The 21,921-nt window shown below is 34.9% G+C and overlaps 3 protein-coding genes across 9 annotated transcripts in view; 1 reads left to right on the top strand and 2 right to left on the bottom strand.

The window, feature by feature from the left end:
* The window catches only part of LOC120626140 (PH and SEC7 domain-containing protein), a 62,278-nt gene extending 59,543 nt beyond the window's left edge, over positions 1-2,735 (bottom strand). For all 6 annotated transcript variants that reach the window (XM_039893447.1, XM_039893446.1, XM_039893444.1 and 3 more), the window contains exon 1: positions 2,450-2,735. In XM_039893447.1, coding sequence (XP_039749381.1) covers positions 2,450-2,584 — 135 coding nt within the window. In that variant the 5' untranslated portion in view covers positions 2,585-2,735. The remainder of the gene's footprint in view (positions 1-2,449) is intronic.
* A 334-nt stretch (positions 2,736-3,069) lies between these two features.
* LOC120626220 (CDGSH iron-sulfur domain-containing protein 2 homolog) lies at positions 3,070-8,435 on the top strand. Its single transcript, XM_039893624.1, has 3 exons — positions 3,070-3,279; positions 4,193-4,401; positions 7,277-8,435. Exons 1-3 carry the CDS (start codon positions 3,183-3,185, stop codon positions 7,367-7,369), a joined length of 399 nt encoding a protein of 132 aa, XP_039749558.1. The 5' UTR covers positions 3,070-3,182; the 3' UTR covers positions 7,370-8,435.
* A 933-nt stretch (positions 8,436-9,368) lies between these two features.
* Positions 9,369-21,921, bottom strand: part of LOC120626219 — a 30,155-nt gene continuing 17,602 nt past the window's right edge. Inside the window, exons 3-7 of one of the 2 annotated variants that reach the window (XM_039893622.1) lie at positions 19,164-19,311; positions 17,972-18,108; positions 16,803-16,956; positions 11,830-11,896; positions 9,369-10,561 (exon numbers count right to left, since the gene is read on the bottom strand). In XM_039893622.1, coding sequence (XP_039749556.1) covers positions 10,556-10,561; positions 11,830-11,896; positions 16,803-16,956; positions 17,972-18,108; positions 19,164-19,311 — 512 coding nt within the window. In that variant the 3' untranslated portion in view covers positions 9,369-10,555. Of the gene's footprint in view, positions 10,562-11,823; positions 11,897-16,802; positions 16,957-17,971; positions 18,109-19,163; positions 19,312-21,921 lie in introns of those variants that run through there. The other variant, XM_039893623.1, reaches the window with a different exon arrangement.

Raw genomic sequence — 21,921 nt, forward strand, 5'->3', positions numbered from 1 at the left:
CATAACTTTTACTTGTATCTTGAACTGCTAAAGATGTTATTCACTTCCTTTTCTGGACGTCGCGTCGGAAAGTATATCAATCTATCCCTTTTATATTTTGCATCAAAAATAGTACGCTAAGGTAAAAAGTTGGTTCGCTGCGCAAGTTGAAACGACGTGTTCAAATTTAAAAAAGGACTTCTAAACAGTTTCCAAATTTGGGGACGTACGAATTTTTTTTATAAGCAGGCCTTTCAGAATGTCGGGTGTATAAGCTAGTGTATAATATTTTAATCACAATTAACTAAGTTTGACATTTAAAGGTTCCATTTCATGGTAAACAGCAACTGCTTAACCAAAAAGGAAACCTCAATATCACTTCATACCTGCATATTTTAATCGTTAACACCAGATTAAAATATTTTAAACCCTTTGTTTTGTCTACATAAATATTACTTCCTTTTACAATCCCATCGTTGGCATGTGCCGCCTTTATATTGATTTAATATAAAGTAATCGTATTGTCATATTCAACAAAAAAATAAATATAAAAAAAAAACTAATTATGAGGCATGTAATTTTTTGTTTCAACTTTCATTTAATTTTTACTTTTTGTTTAATTTAATTCCAAGTTGTGTACACATTCTTTTAAAGTGGTGATAGCTCAGTGGGTAGGAGCTTAACTTCACTTTCGGGGGGGCTGTGTTTGCATCCCAGCACGCACCTTTTCTAAGTTATGCTGAAGGAAAACATTATGAGGAAATCTGCATGCCTGAGAGTTGTAAATAATGATCTAAAAGGTATATGGAGTCCACCAATCCGGAATGGGCCAGCGTGGGCTGATAATGGGATGATAAGATGATGACTTTGAGTTTTAACTTAAAAAAGTTATTACCTGTTTTGTGTACTTAATAACAATTAATAAATGAATCCCAAATGTTTCTCAGTAAAATTAAACAATCTCAACTTAATTAATCAGATTATAATATAACATGTGTAGATTAGAATATATTTATGTAAATAAATGTATGGAACAAAACCGCTATTATGATAATCATTACTATTATGTACTTACAGTGTAGTAAGTAATCTGGCCATGGCTCTGCATACAACATAATCATGACTACATAATAATGAGTCTGTCCCCTACTAACTCATTCAGTCCCCCACAACACATCCTAGTATTTTACTCACATTCTAATAATATACTCTTTGAAATATTTTTTATGGTAAATCTTCAAAGTTGAAGTCAGCTGTTGGTAATAGAATCATATACATTTTTAATAGGTTAATCATTTATGTATGTATTAGAGCAGAGTGATGGGTCTGTGCTGTAGAAATCCTCTGCTTTGAGAGAGAAGGCCTGTGCCCAGCAGTGGGACATTCATATCATTCTATAATTCATTCAGTGGGGCTGGTTATAATAAACACTACATTTTTAAAGAATGATGTGAATGTTACTTCTGCTATTGTATATATATTATATAGTGTTGAGATCCTTTAGTGAAATATATCTCAAGGTAATCAAGCAAAAAAACATAGGGGAAAACTTTGTATGTAAAAAAAAAATCACAATATTCCACTTTGAAAAATTATGTTTACTAGTGTGGTAAAGCAATAAAACTATAAAAATAGTCATTGTAACTAAATTGTTGTGCCAATTTAGTTTTATTCTCTATCCATCAACTCTCAAGTAATAAAAATAGCTGATAGTTCTTAAATGAAATCCTAGGCTAAATTAATTATTGCATATTATCTTACATTTAACTTTTACAACATAAAGTTTTTAATATATAGGGAGCAATTTTCTCCCAGAAACACTCAACAACAGGGTGTGGGTCTCTTTTCAGAATGAGAAAGATTAAGACTGAAGTCCACTTCACTGGCCAAGTGCAGATTGGTAAACTTAACATTCCTATGAGAAAATTTGGAGATGATATTTAATTAATCATATAAAACTGCATCATATAACAAATATGACAAGATAACAGAAGTGCCCCAATTTGGATGAGAGCAGTTAATAGTATGTTTTAAATACCACTATATATAACAGAGGACAGAGTGGTGGGACATTGACACGCTGAGGATGATGACAATATGAGATAAGCAATTCCTGATAAAGTGGCATAACTACAGGGCTTTATTCGAAATGCGTTGCCTGTTTGCTTAAACATCGTGTTTAGAATTTGCAGCTGAAGAAATAATAAGTCAATGCTGAAATGCATCACCAAATTTTTAATGATAAAAATTTGGTGATGCATTTGTTATGTAGCACAGTTTTAACATTTTACTATGTATATTTTAACCGATAGCGTCATTTTCCCTTTATTTAGGATTATGTTTTAGATAAACAAAAAAAATAAACTATAGCTTAGTTTCATTTGAAAAGTTTACGTTTAAAACAAGTACGGAATTTCGGTTTTTACCTTCGAATGAAGCGTTCGTAAGTGAATAACATTAGCTGTCTTACCTCACCACTTCGAGCTGCAGGAGAATTTTCTTCGATTTCGTAAATAATATGTGGCAAACCGGCTTCGCCGAGCAAAGAAAATCCAAATCCCAAGTTGTCACAACGATTTAGGACCACTAGTCTTTCGTCAGCCATATTCAGTATACAGCAGCATTGGTTAATATCCTCCGAAGGATTTCACTTCTACCACTTTTTTAAGTTTTAATAACGACGAACGTAATGAATATTACTCAATTAAACCGATGAAAAGATTCATAATTACAACGTACAATAGCAAACGCACCCAGCAAAACGAAGACAGTAATACAGATAATATTCAATTAGAGGGAGGCGCAGGCTTCTTCTTCACGCTCCACAGACAAATATTTTTTTATGCTCTGTCTTAATATTAGTCTGCGGATTACGGAAATAATAAAATATCGACCTTTGACGCTGAATAAAAAGTGCGTACCTATTGAGTTTAAACTATATAATTATACGTCCTCGTCATTTACATATATTACATAGTCGAGACATGTTAAATGCATATTTTTTTTTATTTGTCTTTGCCTATTTTAAAAACCAAAAGTAAATAGTTTATGTCATTGCGATAGCTGTCAAGTGTCAAACAATAATCAGTAGTCAATGTCAAATCAAACTGAACGTGCATTTCTTTACTAATAGATTCTCTTTGCGTTTTCAATTTTCATTGCATTATTGTTGTGTAACCTGTGAGAATATTCTGTTTTAAAAAATGTATTTTGTATCAAACATTGTAAAAGTTACCATCCCTAACTATTTGGCCAGCTTACCAATTCCTGATTCTCTCGGAGGGTGGTTTAGACTTGGATGTGAGTTTTATTTTTCCTTAAAACTATAATATAACTCTTTATCTACATTATTCCACTCACATATATTTTAATATACCTTTTAGCAGCATTATACTTAGAAATAACAAATATATTTTACATACATACTTTAAGTAAATATTATATCATTTTATAGTTTTTAATAGGTTAGTTTAATCCTTCTGATTTCTGCTAACTAATGCTATTTAATTAACATACGATCAGTTTTTTTTGACAGTTTAGTTTGATTAATAAAGCTGGTAGAACAATACTTGCATAAAATAAGAGGTATCAAGGCCATTGACATACTTTCAAGTAACCATGGTATTACATTGCCACCATTACTTACATACAATGCTGCAATTATAAATATTTAATAGCATGCAATGTTAACAAAATACTTGTCAATTATTTATTGAATAAAGCTTCTTAGTTTGAAACACTTATTTTAAAATTCAAGAAACAAATAATTTTATCAGTAAATGCAGAGTAGAGAAAATTTGGTAATTGTTAATTACCAAATTGATTCACCAGCTGTGAGCCGGGACCTCTTCTTTAAAGGCCAAGGACATTGATTTGACAAGGACAAAACCATTTGGAATGGAGATAGCTTGAATTAGCACAGAAAAATCAAATTTGCATGAGGATGAACTACTTCTATATGCTTCCTGATCAGCAGAAATTGGCTACTAAAGAAATAGGCTTCATTTAAATACTGCGAAACTAAATTTTCTTGCAAAAGTATTTAGTTAGGGCTGTATTTGTTAAATTACATTGACACTATTAATTTTAATAAACACCATAATTAAGATATGGGTAGAAAATTCTTCCATAATAATTTAATAGAAAGACCTTTTTTTACATTGCCCTATGAGTTGATGATGTGTTGAATAATTTTTCTTGCCATTGTTTCCAGTTCGCGATTGGTTAGCATTAATCCCCCCAACTGTTGCTGTTGGTGGAATATCTTACTACTCATACATAACTATCAAGAAAGCCAATGAAGCTGGCAACGGACAGGTGAATCCTGGCATTAGGAAGGACATCAATAAAGTTGTCGACTTCGTTGACATCGAGGATATAACTGAAAAGGTCTCATTGTGCAGGTGCTGGAGGAGTAAGAATGTGAGTACAATACTGCAGCCTTTAATGTCCCACTGCTGGGCATGCACCTCCTCTCATGGAATGATGCGTTGACCCTCCACAATACTCCAATATGGCTTGGCAGGTTCTAACGGGTTGGTAATAATAATATGCTCTCAGAAGCACAAGGGTGGGCACTGCTACTTTCTTGGCGAATACCTAACAATACCTGGCCTGACCCAGTACTCAAAACTCATGATCCTTCCTCAAGTAAGGAATGTTAGATTGAATATGTTTATAAATCCGACAAGGCATTTGGCTTACATATACTTACCATCAGGTTACCTGTTTTCTCATTTGCCTGGTATTTATATAAGAAGAAACATTTATTTTCACCTATGTAGTACAAAGCAATCCAGCAAATCCAGATCCATCCAAATCAAGCAATGCAGTACATAGTATGTACTGCAATGCTGGATTTGCAGTTTTATTTATTTATTTATTTATTTATTTATTTAAGAGCACTAACAACATGCATATTACACGTTTTTTAAACATAGGACACACACAAACACATGGACTGATATGCACGTCAATGACAAGTGCACATAGCATTGACAAAGCGTCATATAAACTTAATTTGCAAAAAATAAAAAAAATTTAACACAAAATTTAACTCACCGATAAATGTTCGGTGAGTTTTTTTCTAAAAGCTGTGGGTGAGTCATGGAAGATATCGATGCTAGGTATCTTTTTAGATAAATCGTTGTATTTCGCACAAATACGTATAATAGGCGCTTGTTTTCCGAGATGGGATTTAGTAAATGGTATATGAAAAAAATTTGTGGATTTGCAACTTCTGGTGTACCGGCGCGGGACAGTCAGAGATATATGATTGAGAAGGTTGTTACATTTAATTTTGTTTTGTAATATTTTATGTAAAAAACACAGATCAAGAATATCCCGCCTGTTACGAAGAGATGTCATTTTAAATACTGCCAATCGCTGATTATATGGCTGTCTGTGTGAAAGGCCACTGACATAAAAAGCCAGGTGCCGAGTAAAAGCGCGCTGTATACTTTCAAGGCGCTGCGAGTGCACGCAGTAAGCAGGATTCCAGATAGTACTCGCGTATTCGAGGCTGCTTCTCACTAAGGCATTATATAATATAATTTTAGTCTTAATGGAAATTTCAGTTCAATTACAATTTCTTGGATAAAGCTCAAACAGATTTACACTTAGGCATATTCAAATGGAAGATCTGGTAATATTATGTTATCACAAAATATACTTCATGTTTGTGACACACATTCTTATCAGCCCTTTTATAGCAGATGTGGATATTATAAATTGGTATGTAAATTCACTTTAATCTGTCACTGTGGCATTTGCATATGAATTGCAATATTTGAACGCTATTTTTAGAATAAGTTTGTAACAGACTCTAAGAGAGGTTATTAGGAAAGTTTGCAGAAAGAAGTTGCTGTTAAGATGAGGTCAATTAAAAAACTTCAGATATGAATTATAATTGCTCTAACTGGGTTAGTTTCAAGTTGGTATAATCTTCTATAGTTTCAATTGATGTGGTACCAATTCTGTTGTACACATATTTCTAAACTAAAAATATGGCTATCATTTTTCATGGGAAACTTTTTGAATAGATTAGCATTTAAACCTTAAATTATTTTAGTTTACAGTATTTGGCTATCAATTTTGTTGTACACAAATCTCTAAAGCAAACAAAGTATAAGAGAGCATAGCCCTTGTTCTCACAATCATTTTGTTCTCACAATCATGAGATTCGAGATTTATGTACAAATCTCTACACTAAAAGTAAGAATGCCCTGTTCACATTTTTTTTGTGAATAAGGATAAAAGTATTTTATACTAAAATCATTTTAGTAAAATGAACAAAAATGTGAATATTGCCTTGAGATACTTTAGATTAGACATTAAAGTGGTCGCCGATGTGAGACGGTAACAAAGCCTCTCTTTTTGCGTCGAAGGCTAAGAAAGTGGCGTAATATAATATATAAATAATTACCTGACTTTTCATAACCGGCTTTAGGTAAACTAAATCATAAGGCCGGAAACCTATCTATAAGTGTTACTATCTGCTTATATCACGCCACCCTAGTTGAAACAACGTCAAACTATTTGCTGAGACTGATGCAAACATTTGTATAATCTATACGCAAGATTTACGTTTTTGTCGAAAATTTAATACATGCATACGACAAATGCAATCTACGACACGTTTTCATTTATTTACACAATACATACAAGGTTGCATGGCGTCAGATTGAATGTAACAAGTATGTTTCTGCTTTCTGAAAACACTTATCGTCTCTTAAATAAGATTTTTGCTTCAATGCTTCGAAAAATATTTTAATAAACACCAGTTAACGTTTCGTTTAAGCAAACTGCTTTAAGAACTCTATAGAAAACCGTCAGGAGTAGAGTCAACACCTGCAAAGAAAGCGCTCCACGGTGATAACCGAACACGAGCGGTCAATCAACCAAGTAAAAGGTTTACATAAGGTTGATAGATTAGGTTCCCTGATACCGTTCCCAAATATAACAGCTATTCTGTTCTTATAAACCAGCTGTCGCCCACGACTTCGTCAGCGTTTATTCGGCGGCCAAGCTATGCCGCTATACGCTGTTTTCAAATGCTCGGGTAGTTTTATCCAGCATATTTTTCAGGATGAATATTATCCTGTGTCCCAACTCCAGGATGCAAGTTAAATGTATGCATTATTTCATCAGTTCAACTTTTGAACCGAAGATAGGTAACAAGCAGACACACTTTCACAATTATAATATAAATATCGAGTTTTCATCGAAATCTACGAATTTTTTATATTTTAACTGCTTTCGAAGCACTTACATGGAAAAATACTGTATTTTATTTCAGTGGCCGTACTGCGATGGTGCCCATGGGGCTCATAACAAGGAAACAGGAGACAACGTCGGACCAGCGGTTGTTAGACATAAGGAAAACAAGTAGAAACATCCGTCACAAACAGATATACAGCCAGTTGGATTTTGAAATGGATTTAACTAACTTTTTTTTGAATATTGGATAGAAGCAGACAGAATATTGGATAGATGGATACTCTTCGGTGAATTCCATAATATTCAATGAACATAAAACTTAATTTCCTATACTCCGCGGAAAGCAGGAGATTCTGTGAAGGTGCATCTTAACTGATGATTGACTTAACAAAACCTGTATTGGAGCGAATCGTGCGGAAGATCTTTTTGTTGTGGAGTATAAAGAAATTATAAATGACATCGTACTGGTTCTCGTGCTTTTTGAGCAGTATAGCAAATTAGTTCTTATGTTCAATGTTTCTTTTTAGTTATAAAACCAGGGTATAGTTTTGGTAATGGCAGTTTTTAATTTTTTAACATTTGTTTTTCACTTTTCTAAAACAGACACCTTAAAAGGTAGTATTTGATATTTTATTTCAATCCGCTTTTTTTTAAATCTTACTTTATGTTGGTTAAATATTGTAGCATGCCAATATATATTATTCGCGGTTAGAAAGTCTTAAGCGTAGTTACATAGACCATCAAAGTTTTATCTAGCCAAGGCAATTTAGACTCGTTTTTTAGATCTGTTTAAAATCCTTCTGGCTCAGCTAATAATAACCTCAGTGTAGAGTTACAACAGGTGATAAATTGTGATTGGAAAAGGTTATGAGCACACTTGAAGAATTAAATTAAATAAAAGAAAAATTAAAAAAACAATTGCAGTTCACAACTTGAAGAAGTTCTTTCTGGTGCGAATTTTAGACAGTATGGCACCAAGTTTGAATGACACTTTGCTTGAATTTAAATTACGTATTCAAGTGTGGTTTTAGTCAATAAATGTATAAACAAATTATCAAGTACCATTCATATAAGTGGATTTATATTACGTAGTATTGTTATCACATAAGAGAACAAGTTTTAATTTTACAATGTATACAATTTTTTTGAACTGTGGCCTTATTTTTGTCTTCTTTGTTAAGGATTGTTGTTACCGGTTTTTAATGAAAATTCGTTAAATAAAATTGCATTTCTATTAATTTTTATTCTTTATTTTCTTGACTCACAACACAGACACATTCAATTGATAGAAATCATACAAACATTGCCTTATCATTTATTACATCACAGACACATGTTCTTCTAAATTAAATAATTAAATACATTATATTAATACACAATGCCAATAATAATACTTCATAAGTTTTTTGACTAATTTGTGATGATGCAAAAATTATGGCACAAACATTCTTTACCTTTAATTATATAAATAACAATAAAAATCGAAAGAAAAATTCATTAATTCAGAGGTCCATTGCATCATCTGGTGACAGAATGGCTAGCTCATTTTATGCGCAAAGGCTGATAATTGCATGCAAACAAGATACTTGGATTCGTTCTACGCGGGCATAACTTACAGTAATTTGGTTTTAAGTTTTATTGTAACAATATCAATAAAGAAAAACTCATAGGTACTACGGTAAAAATTGGAAAACTAAATTATTAGATACAAACCGGAGATAGTAATTTTTTTCAATAGATCCGATCATTTATATGATTAAACAAGTACCTAATAAATACGACGAATGATATCTGTGACCACCATCTTGTTAAGTCAGCAGATCACTGCGTATCAGCAAATAAAATGCGCCATACCAAGACACATCTGTTATAAAGCTAAAGCTAAACCAAGGAATCCAATCCAAATCCGCGACACCATGCGTAGGTCCAATCACAACAAGCACCTTTATAAGCAAGGTATGTGATTGGCTGCCACTTTGAAGGATGACGCTAATTATCACACCACGTCTGAAGTAAGCTGGACGCGTTTGTTTAGCCTTGGCTTTTCCAAATTAATCATATAATTGCAGCACAATCGAAATTGTTAAGTAGGTATACCTACAAATTTTTAACATTTCCATTCATACGACTTATTTTTTATTCATTATTTTTAGTTTAATTGATATACCTACACGTGAGAAAAAAGCTATATATCCTCGTAACGGATTCACGCAGAACACAGCTAAGAGTCATCGCGATTAAACATTTATTCTGATAAGAAAATGCGGTAAAATCGGTCCATACTTACTTAAGGGTTTGAACACTGTAATAACGAAGACAGATATAACGGTCAAACGTATAACTGCATTCGGTGTTAAAAATGGTGTAGCTAGAAGGAAAACCTTGTAGCTCGGTCACTAGAGCTAGTCGTCTTACCTAGGTATACCGGGCTTCATATAGAAGTCTTAAAAGTAGTCTAAAAACCTAAAAGTCAATACAAACCAATGGGTTGCCTGTCGAAGAACATCGACAATGTGATGAGCATAATAAGTTCTGATTAGCTGATACTATTGGCCAAAACACACAATCTCAGCCGCATTAATACACTAATACCACCCATTACGATGATGACAATATGTTAGGTACGCAATCCACGCTCTGTATGCTTATTTTGTATCTCGGTGGAAATAAATCGTATTATATTCTTAGAAACTACAGAAAGTTGCAGCAGTTGTCAACCGAGTTAAGCGATGGTAAGGGTTTGACAGTTATTTCATGGAACACAGTTTGTAAGGTAATTTGATATCCACTAAGATACAAAATAGACCTGCTGAGCTGGTTGTGTCACAGTTGATGCAGCAACTCAGTGGCTATATACAGGTATTTTCTCAAAAATAAATAATTTTATTATAAAATACCTACTTAATTTCTCTTAATTTTATTAAAATCATTCTTTCTCAAACATAAATTATATTGTATTCTAATTTTGAAATATTACTTGTCATATAATATGTTCGGAAAGTTCCTATCTATGTAAATACTTATAAGAAGAGTTACTTTTCATACTTTACTAACTACATTACTTTTCATATACCTACAACAAGTATATGAAAAGTAATGATGGAAAAACTGATTAAAGGATTTACAAACACTTGGGAGGGTAAACTAAGTAATATTTATGTTAGCTATAGTATTTATGTTAGCTAATAAATAGTTAAATAAATACGTAATAGGTGTATTTCCCAACAAACAGCAAGATTTGTGGCTGAATATAATATGTTAAAATTTATGTCTAATACAATATTAAGTAATCAAATTCAGTCTTCATATTTTATCGCAGCTTTCCCTGTGCTCGGCTTCATTAAACAGGTGAATATCATCATAACTGGAAAAGAAAAACAAAAATTTTATTAACTTGGGGAGAGGTTCGACGACTTCTCAGCGCGCTGCGAATCAGAACAAAACGAGCAAAACGTGTTTTCTCATTCGGTACCTCGTGATCCGCGCTGTGTAAAATTTGATTAAGATGCATATTATAATTGTGCAATTAAGGTCTTAAAGCCGTTATCAAAAAGAAATACGTGTACCTATTGTACCATAAATCTTTACACTTAACTAAATTGGGAAATTAAAGTGCTTTCCTTTCCAACATTAGGCAGATGGGTCTTACTTTAGCGATATAAATCCATACTAAATTACGAAATAATTACAAATCAATAATCTTTATTTGCACATCTCTACAAGTTAAGGAGAAAAAACAAAAATAGAAATACAAAAAGAGAAGCAAAATGCAAAAGGCTTACTAGCTATCTCTGCCAAGCAACCTTAGGATTAGGAAAAGAGAATACAGGCGGTGCATTATTTAAAAAAAAAACGGCATGCTAATAGATAAACTTTACAAGTAAAATAATACAATAATTAGGTAGACGTGTTGCGTTAAGTGGCAATGGGCGTAGGACCGATACTCGGTGGACAGACGACATCAAGCGTTTCGCAAGTAGTTTCTGTAGCCTTAGTTCAAGATTTGCTTCTACGTACGAAAACGACTCTTCGATTGCGAGCCAGAAAATCTTGTACTACGGCTACTGGACACAAGGGGCATAGCTTGATCGTTGCAAGATCGTTTGAGAGGTCGCCCATCCGCGGCGTTCAAGATTGCCGCACAGCATGCGACCAAAGACTCTTGCCCAAAAAAGCTCTTCTTGTGACTGATAGGCAAACAAACTTTGCACAAACATAGTGAAATAACGCTTGACCGGATGCGTTGTTAAATATGTAGTTGTATTCCACTGGCACAAAACTATTAAAGAGTTTGCTTTATGTCACATAACATAAAGCTAGAATTCCATAACATAAAACTGACCTCTATTACCCTGAATTGACGCCATTTTGGCGCTGTAAGTTATACGAGGGTACTGGGTAACTAACTTTTTTTTAATTAATGACTAGTCCCAGAGAAAACCGTAAGTGAAATGGAAAATAAAATCAGCTCTAATTTGTCCCGTGCTAATAATAAGGTCAGTGTTGCTAGATATTAATCGAAGTTTATTTCCGTTACAAATTGATCATAATCTGCATGGAACATCTATATCCAATTAGAATGGAAATTATAAGTAAGGATTTGAGTGGCGTGAATGGATGGATTTATTATACCTCAATCCTTGTCTCTGCGACAGCCTCTTCGTTACGCAACAGCTCGTGTTTAAGGCCATTTCTTTTTCTGAAAAAAAAAAAAGAAAAAAATACCTATATATTTTTTGCCATGTATTAAGGTTCCCTACATTTGAAATAATATATACTTTTAACTTTGTATGTTAAGGAGCGAGGGCTGTGTCGTCGCAATTGAATACTTAAACATTCTTACTTAGCTATTATTTAAGAATTGGTAGGTATGTCATACATGTCCAACTAAGAGGTAAAAGGTACCTAGCGAGAAGTCTGGAGATCCCTGACAGTAAGTTAGTAACGTACCTACTAGTATATTTGTTTTTTTTTTAATCCTATTATAACACAACGTTTAATATAGTAATATGATCGCTAGGCTGTGACATCCCACAGCTGGTCGCAGAACAGACATATCTCACAGGAGAGAGGGAGTAGGTTTTTATTATTATTATTATACCATGGTGATACTAAGCGAGACTGTCAGTTTGGCGTGCTCAATGAAGCATGGGAGTGGACACCGCCAATTCTCTAACTCCAGACTGGTGCTAAGATTTTTTTAACGGTATATAATACAAAATATGGCCAGATCTGGGAATCGAACCCAGGACCTCGTGATGTGAGGGACTAGAGTTCGAGGGGGTAAGGTACATACGTTGAAACCACCGTTGAAAAACCTATTTAACTAATTACGTAAACACTAGTTCATTTATTAACCTGTAATTTTCATTTTAAAGTGTTTTAACTCGTGCCAAGATTAGTGCCTATACTTTTAAAAAATGAGGAATAAATAAATTTTAAATAATACGCTGATTCCCCGAATTTTAACACATCTATTTTATGTATAGTGCGTGTTTGACTTATAACAGCCCTTTTTGCGTCAATGGTTACAAATATTCGTAAGAGTAAACTAAAAAAAAGGAACAATAAACATCGGTCTGTCGTCTAAAGGTTATGTTCCCTATCCATTACCCTTAGCATAGCATTTGTACGCACTCTCGAAGAATCGTTTCGAGTAGAGATGAACTGAGTGATGAGTATATGTTTCGCCGAGTAATTGAGTACCGAGATTTACTCGGTTTCATTGTCGCCAAACCGATTACTCAGCCGAGTTACACGGCTCAGGTTTTCACATCTTAGCGATGCAAGAACAGATAACCAGCACGGCAATCTGGGCTGCGAGTGAGCGGTTACTCTGCTCCTGATTTAAGTGTACTTTAGGTTGAAAGTGTATTTTATGCTAGTTTAGTGTCTCTTGTTTATAGGAAGCAAGTGTTGTTTATGTTAGTTTGGTATACGTCTGGTATACAGGTAGCATGTGTTTTAATGCAAGTTTAGTACGTCTCGTATACAGGTCGCAAGTGTATTTTATGCAAGTTTAGAACGTTCGTATATAGGAAGGAAGTGTCGTTTATGCTAGTTTCGTACACGTCTTGTATACAGGTAGCATGTGTCTTTTATGCAAGTTTTGTACGTCTCTTATACATGTCGCAAGTGTCTGTTATGCAAGTTTAGAACGTTCGTATATAGGAAGTAAGTGTCGTTTATGCTAGTTTGGTAAACGTCTGGTATACAGGTAGCATGTGTCTTTTATGCAAGTTTTGTACGTCTCGTATACATGTCGCAAGTGTCTTTTATGCAAATTTAGAACGTTCGTATATAGGAAGGAAGTGTCGTTTATGCTAGTTTCGTACACGTCTTGTATACAGGTAGCATGTGTCTTTTATGCAAGTTTTGTACGTCTCTTATACATGTCGCAAGTGTCTTTTATGCAAGTTTAGAACGTTCGTATATAGGAAGGAAGTGTCGTTTATGCTAGTTTGGTAAACGTCTGGTATACAGGTAGCATGTGTCTTTTATGCAAGTTTTGTACGTCTCGCATATATATCGCAAGTGTCTTTTATGCAAGTTTAGAACGTTCGTATATAGGAAGGAAGTGTCGTTTATGCTAGTTTCGTACACGTCTTGTATACAAGTAGCATGTGTCTTTTATGCAAGTTTAGTACGTCTCGTATACAGGGCGCAAATGTCTTTTATGCAAGTTTAGAACCTCTCGTTTACAGGAAGCAAGTGTCGTTTATGCTAGTTTGGAATACGTCTGGTATACAGGTAGCATGTGTCTTTGATCCAAGTTTAGTACGTCTCGTATATAGGAAGGAAGTGTGGTTTATGCTAGTTTGGTAAACGTCTGGTATACAGGTAGCATGTGTCTTTTATGCAAGTTTAGAACGTTCGTATATAGGAAGTAAGTGTCGTTTATGCTAGTTTGGTAAACGTCTGGTATACAGGTAGCATGTGTCTTTTATGCAAGTTTTGTACGTCTCGTATACATGTCGCAAGTGTCTTTTATGCAAGTTTAGAACGTTCGTATATAGGAAGGAAGTGTCGTTTATGCTATTTTCGTACACGTCTTGTATACAGGTAGCATGTGTCTTTTATGCAAGTTTTGTACGTCTCTTATACATGTAGAAAGTGTCTTTTATGCAAGTTTAGAACGTTCGTATGTAGGAAGGAAGTGTCGTTTATGCTAGTTTGGTAAACGTCTGGTATACAGGTAGCATGTGTCTTTTATGCAAGTTTTGTACGTCTCGTATATATGTCGCAAGTGTCTTTTATGCAAGTTTAGAACGTTCGTATATAGGCAGGAAGTGTCGTTTATGCTAGTTTCGTACACGTCTTGTATACAAGTAGCATGTGTCTTTTATGCAAGTTTAGTACGTCTCGTATACAGGTCGCAAGTGTCTTTTATGAAAGTTTAGAACCTCTCGTTTACAGGAAGCAAGTGTCGTTTATACTAGTTTGGAATACGTCTGGTATACAGGTAGCATGTGTCTTTTATGCAAGTTTAGTACGTCTCGTATACAGGTCGCAAGTGTCTTTTATGCAAGTTTAGAACCTCTCGTTTACAGGAAGCAAGTGTCGTTTATGCTAGTTTGGAATACGTCTGGTATACAGGTAGCATGTGTCTTTGATCCAAGTTTAGTACGTCTCGTATATAGGAAGGAAGTGTCGTTTATGCTAGTTTAGTATACTTCTGGTATACACGTAGCAAGTGTCCTGTATGTAAGTCTCGTATACAGGTTGCAAGAGTCTTTTATGCAAGTTACGCTCTTCCAGTTCTACAGGAAGCAAGTGCCGTTTATGCAGGTTTAGTACGTCTCATATACATGTAGCAAGTGTCTTTCATGCTAGTTTAGTATGTTTTGTATACATGTCGCCAGTTACTTTTATGCAAGTTTTGTACGTCTCGTATACAGGAAGCAAGTGTCGTTTATGCAAGTGTTGTTTATTCAAGTATAGTAAGTCTCGTACACAGGTCGCAAATTACTTTTATGCAAGTTTAGTTCGTCTCGTATAGAGGTTCATTTGCTCAAAGTATACCAGAAGTATATCAGAAGGGAGAACTATTGCCAACTAAGTTACCTTTAAAACAAATCCCATTCTTGCAGCTGACAATGAAGTTCTTTAAATTAAATAATAAAAAATACACTTGTCCCTTATGAGTACCTCAACCTTATTAAATTTGAAAAACTGATAGCTTTGTATAATATCCAGTATCTACCATTATATCTGACCCGTGCTTAGTCGAATAACGCGGCATTTAAACAGACTTATTCGACCGTGTACGAGTTATTAAAAAACTCGGCCCCCGAAAGTGAAGTCGAAGTCCTACTCACCTGGGATATCAGGCTTCAGCAATGGCATTTCTTTGAGACTTTTCTATTCCGTTTAATTTAGATCAGGCTACCAATGTTTAGAGAATAGCTTAGTTGTTTAGAGCCACAAATTCTGTGCAATTGATTTTTATTTTACCGACCGGCTGCCAAAGTCTAAATGAATTTCAACTTAATATCAAAGTATTTACGTTTAACTTTTCGCTATTTTTTGTTCCACGACAATTTAGACCTTGACTGCATTTTCATCTGGTTAAAGATGCAATCTAAGATGATGGCAGGCTAGCCTGTTAAGTATTAGTGATATGGCGGTGTCTCTGTGACGTAACCATCAATAGCCTTTAACAGTCCTCTGTTGAACTTAAGGGGGAGGATAGGTTGCTCCCCCGTTCTCTGTTATAGTCCCTAGCCTTTTCCGACACCCGAAGAAAAAAAGGAGTTGTGATAACTATTTGTTGTTGTATTCTGATCTACCTTAACCACACGGCATCTCAGACGTCACAGTTTACAATACTCGAAAACGACTCAACGGTCTACGATTTCGAGCGTATTAAACTCATACTAATAATACTGCACTCCACTATGCGTTTCCGTCTCACTTGACCGCTTCCTACGCGCCCGCAGGAACAGTGTATTGAGTTACCTCTCACAACCTACGGCTTCGTGCTCATCGGGAAGCCACTAAATAAACGCAAGTCGTTACTCAAAAGCGTACTTAATAAGAAAGCTGTAAATACGGCTACAACTTTTATGGGAACCCCTGTGGTGATTTACAACACAGCCTTTTTATTGATATGGGCCTTATAGAACTTAAAGCATGATTCACGAATGTAATTTTTAAACTAAAGTTAGTTAGGTAGGTAGATTACGCAGACAGTAAGTTACTTTTAGGTTGGTAAATACCTACCAACCTACTACCTATTTAATTTCTGATTTTAAAATAGAAAATTTATCTGTTACGCTACGATCCCTAATACCTAGGTCGAAGGATATTGCGACCTGTGCTTAATCATCATCATCATCATCACTTCAACCAATTAACTTCATCTGCTGGACATAGATTTGTCGGGCATTCCAAAATACATGAACCTGGGCCGGTTGTTTCCAGCGGCTCCCAGTGACTCCATTGGTGTCTTCCCACCTCGTTGGGGTCGTGCAATGCTCTACGTAGGTAAATATATATGTTACAGAGGTACCTATATATTTTATTTAAGATTAAGTGCAGTGTATCCCAATATATATGCAAGTGCATCCCAATGCAGTTGAAAGCTTGTGCTAATATAGACTTACAAGTATATCCGCCTCCAGACGATAAGAGCCGTGTAAGCGACCGCGACGACGCTGCAAGTGACTGCGATCATGATGCCCGCAGCCAAGCCTATGGGTTCTCCATGCGCTGGCTCATATTGAAGCCGCTGGGAATCTTTGCGGACCGGCTCCTCTGCTGTAGGTATGAGTGGGACATTTGGCCAATACTGTCGTACATAAAAGGCATTGGAGATTTTGGCTTAAATAAAGTCCGCCTGCCATTTTGATTTTATTTCAATAATCACGGATGAGTCTTTTAAGAACGGATAGTTAAAATCTTTACAAACATAAAATAATACTGGACAAAAACGCGTTAAGTGGCACATTTCGAAGATATGAAATATGCTTCCGTAGTATTTTTTTTTAATTCCTTAAAATAAATTAATCTCTCGGACGTCTATCTTTATATATATATTTCTTGTGTGCGTGTGTATGTCACTGAACTCCTCCTAGACGGCTGGGCCGATTTGAATGAATTTTTTCAGGTGGCACCCTGGATGGTTTAGATTCACAAATCAGCCCGACAGATGGCGCTGGGGTCAGCTAGTTTTCTATAAAGTAAGTATTTATTATGATTTAAAAAGATTCATTTCTTTCAAGGATTAAAAAAAAAACTTTGGCAGCTTATAACTTCGAAATGAGTCGCATTCGCGCGATTTTGAAATAAAATCGAAATATAATAATAATAACGAACGATAGGTAGGTAAGCCAGGATCATAAATCTTCATTGTCCTTTTATAAAAATTAAGAACTGGCACGATTGGGCCCCGGTTCTCTGCTGCAATTGCAGCCTGATTGCTTTGCCAATCAATCCACGGTTTTCGTACCGCCGATTCCGATTCCCAAATAAATATATGGCTTTATACCAGTCCTAAAGTGATTGTAATAGAACCGTGGTTTATATGGGAAAGAACTTACGGTTTCGATATTTTTATACTTATGCATTTTTTTTCATATGAAGGAAGAGAAAGTGTGGAAAATATATCTATATTATAGGTATATCTACCATTAAATTCAATTAAATTGCTGTGGGTTTAATTATAGTAATAGTACAGGTCTGCGAGAGCTGTAGAAAATAACTTTGTAATAAATTTCTATATAAATATTATTTAAGGCGCTAAAATACATTTCAGGTTCTTCCAATCTCTCACCTTGAAGGAATTCCGCTTGTGAGTCGGGAACAATAGGAACAGCCACTCTGCCTTCTTCTGCGTCTTGGGGGAATGTGGGTAGATCTATGTGGTCCTGGTCGTCGTCCTTTGAGTGCAGCATGTCAAATACTTCAGACCTGACAAATAATTAATTCAGTTAATAAAATCTAAAATGTCCATAGATTTTCAACTTATAATATTATCTTTGAGTAACCTAGTGACATTATTATCTCACACACGGGTGTAAATCTTCTCATAATCCTGAGGTTAACCGCTATATAATTGTCCTAAAGCATGAGCTTTAATTTTGACCTGACATTTGTGTATGTATAATATAGTTGTATAGTATAATATGTATTATTGTAACTGATACCTAATTAAGTATAGGTAGGCGTATGACGCTTCGTGTGAAATGTCAAAATGTAATGGATGTTCAACCTAAAAATACGTAGGTACTTTTTAAACAAAATCGATATTTATCGCCGCAGTTTAAAAACTAACGGTTTTGCGTGGCGTGAAATTATGGCCAATTTACCCCTAAAGTAGTGGTCGTATCTCTAAATATCCGGCCTACCTCAGTAGCTGACGTACCATTTAAGCAGCTAAAGTACGTCCAAAGTAGCCTTTGGCCTCGTTGAAATACGATGATCATATTCTCTACATAATTATATGATCACCTTTAAGCTAAAGCTAGGTTTGAGGTAAGTAACTATTTTAGATGATGCTAACGACCTCCTGGCGCAGTGGTGAGCGCTATAGTAAGTGGGAGGTCACGGGTTTGAGCTCAGCGCGTGGAATTTGGACTAGTGCGGGTTTAGTACGGAGCTAGTTACTGCAGCACCTAGCTAGTTACTGACCAAGACGTGCCGCCAAGCGGTGTAGAGTTCCAGTATATAGAAACTGGATAGGAAAGTTCCGGTATTTATATGCCATGAACATATCGTAAGGTATCTTTTATACCTTTTACAGGTCAGCCCGGTACCATCTTGGACTGAAGGTATCATTTCTTACCATTAGGTGCGATTGCAGTCAAGGGCTAGGGCATACGGGGAAGAGGAATAAAAAAAATGCATCCAGTGGTGGAACTCAATTTCAAGATGGCCTAGTCACAAATGTGAATACTGTTGTTTAATACCATTCAAAACGATTGCATCGAAAGCGAAACTACATAGAGAACTTGTATGACTCTCACCGGCTAACACCATCTTTGTCGTCCACCAAGAGTTTCAGAAGGGTCGCATTAGCCTCTAAAGTCTTGTACCGGCTGTTATCTTCCACCTCTTTTAATAGGCTAGGCGGTGCGTTGTCTCGTATCCTAGTGTCCTGGCATGATCCGATACCTAAAACAACAAAAATAGGGTTATAACTACTTGAAAAAGTCGCATAGGGATTTTAATAGTAGATACTCTGTACTAAAAAAAAGAAGAAGCAGGTAGTTATGACTTTATAGTTTAGTTTTTGGCTAGTTGGGTTGATATGATGATGATTACATATCATCATCATATCAACCCATTACCGGCCCAATACAGGGCACGGAATAAAAATAACCCCATCTCAGAATGAGAAGGGGCTAAGGCCGTTATCCACCACGCTGGCCCAAAGCGGATTTGTGGACTCCACACACATTTGAGAACATTATGGAGAACTCTCAGGCACGCAGGTTTCCTCACGATGATATTGTAAATGCTTGCAGGTTGCCTTTAAAATATCACTTTTAGTGATAAGGCCGCATTTGCACCATAGCACTATACTGTTTTCCTTGTATTTTTCCTATTGTCTTGTGTTGCAATAAAGTTTTTCTATTCTATTCTATTCTATGCTTATAACGCACTTGCAATTTAGAAAAGTTAGAGGTTCTTGGATTCGAACTCGGCCTCCCGAAAGTGAAGTCGAAGTCTACCCACTCGTCTATCACAGCTGCAGTTACGTAATGAATACCCCGACGAATGATTTGTTAGCTTAAATTTAGTGCCGTCATTCTATATTCGGTAGACTCCATTGGAAGACTCTCCAATAAGCTTATCCTTCGCCAATAATATTAAACATAGTTAGTTTGGATATAGATATAAAATACTTATGTAAAAATGATATGTTACTGTGTAATTTATTGGTGAATAGCAAGAGGAAACTATGTGTAAACGCAATAAAAAATTGCCAGAATTAGTAAGCGCGTGTTTATTATTACTCGGGTACCTACTTCGATGTTTTCAGTTATGTACCAACATCTTACGATGATAATCAGGAAGCTCTTATCACTACATTAAGTTAATATTTATTCACTACATTAAGTTAATATTAAATAGATAAACGATGCTGAATGCAGACATCTCTAAGTGCCACCTGACATAGAGAACCACTTAACTTATCCCAAAGTAAATATGTATTGTTGATAAACCAAACGAATATTTCAATTAGTGGGTCAGAAGAAATAGTGGGCGTGGTTAACGGTTATTTTACAATGCACACAAAAATCTGCATGTATGTATATGTATATAATGATGTTAAATGCGAAAATATATTTGTTTCCTATGTTTGCAACTACTGCACCGATTTTGATGATATTTGGCACTTATACTCATTTTTTCTAACTTGTCATTATATATTTATAGGTATATGTATAAATGAGTATATATATTAGGGTGATCCAAAAAACACCCTAATATATATATATATATATATATATATATATAAGTAATGAAAATAAGTAATAAGTAATGATTGTTCACTTATACATATATATATATATATGTATATATATTTATATATATATGTATTCATTACTTTATCGTGTAAAGTATGCTATATAGTGTAAAAAAATAAACAAGAGATTTTCTTTATGTATTTTCTTTAAGTGTGTTTTTATTGAAATTGTTACTTTTAATATAAACTTTTCCATACAAAGAATACAAAGTAACAATAAGATGTTACTTTATAAGACTAGTTAGAAAACATAGACTGGACTGGAAGCTATAGCTTGCATCTTGAACATCGGTAAGTACACTTTATCCTGGTAAAGTCTCCGGGTAAAGTATCCTTTCAGGTGGCATTATAAAAATAGCTCTTGCAACCAATGGGCGGTATAACAGCTAAACCGATCTCGCCGAAATTTTGCGTAGAGAAATCTTGCATTCTGGAAACTGACACAGAATAAGGTGTAAGTATACTTAGTTTCATCAAAAACTCATTTATACCTTATAATTAAATGATTTTCTCTCGCGATTTAGTGATAAATATGCCGTGATGAGGCGCAATAAGGAAATTTCGTAAGAATCAAGAGAACCGGGTTTGAAGAACCGTTATATGCACACTTTAGTTGCGACTGAGACTGACCCACTGAAAGAATCGGGAAATTTATCAAAAATAATTATATTGTCACATATGAATATAACTTAAAGTTCAATAAGTTCTTTCTCGATGTCTTTTCTGAATGCCTCGTATCTTTAATCAACCATATAATTCGTGTAGGGCTAGTTTTTGTATGAAACAATACCCTCAAATTAATTGGCTTCAATTTATTGCCTGCCCGAAAGCGTAATGTTTTTTTGATATTTGCATTTCTTAATTATCCTTTCCGCAGTAGTAGAATAAGACAAACAGACTTCTAAAGTGCTTATAAAGTAAGCCTACTTGAAATAAATGAACTCTGCATATCTCACTGGAGTTACAGAAAAGGCTGTTGGGTTTCAATAAGTATGATATACCTTAATAGATAGTCACATATATCAGACCTATCTAAGAGCTCCTAGATATACTTAATGCGCTGTCCCTTTCGCTAACCCGCTTATTATTCTTAAGGGAAACAAACGTAAAGCGATATTAAATCATTTTAATTCTTTAGTAACCGTAGCTTGTGGATACTAAGATAAGATGATGAATATTTTTGTGAATCGATCCTTCTTAATTCGTGTGACTTCTGGCCGTTCTTATTAATAATACCTAATAATAAATTA

The sequence above is a fragment of the Pararge aegeria genome, chromosome 9 (assembly GCF_905163445.1).
Source record: "Pararge aegeria chromosome 9, ilParAegt1.1, whole genome shotgun sequence".
NCBI lineage: Eukaryota > Metazoa > Arthropoda > Insecta > Lepidoptera > Nymphalidae > Pararge > Pararge aegeria.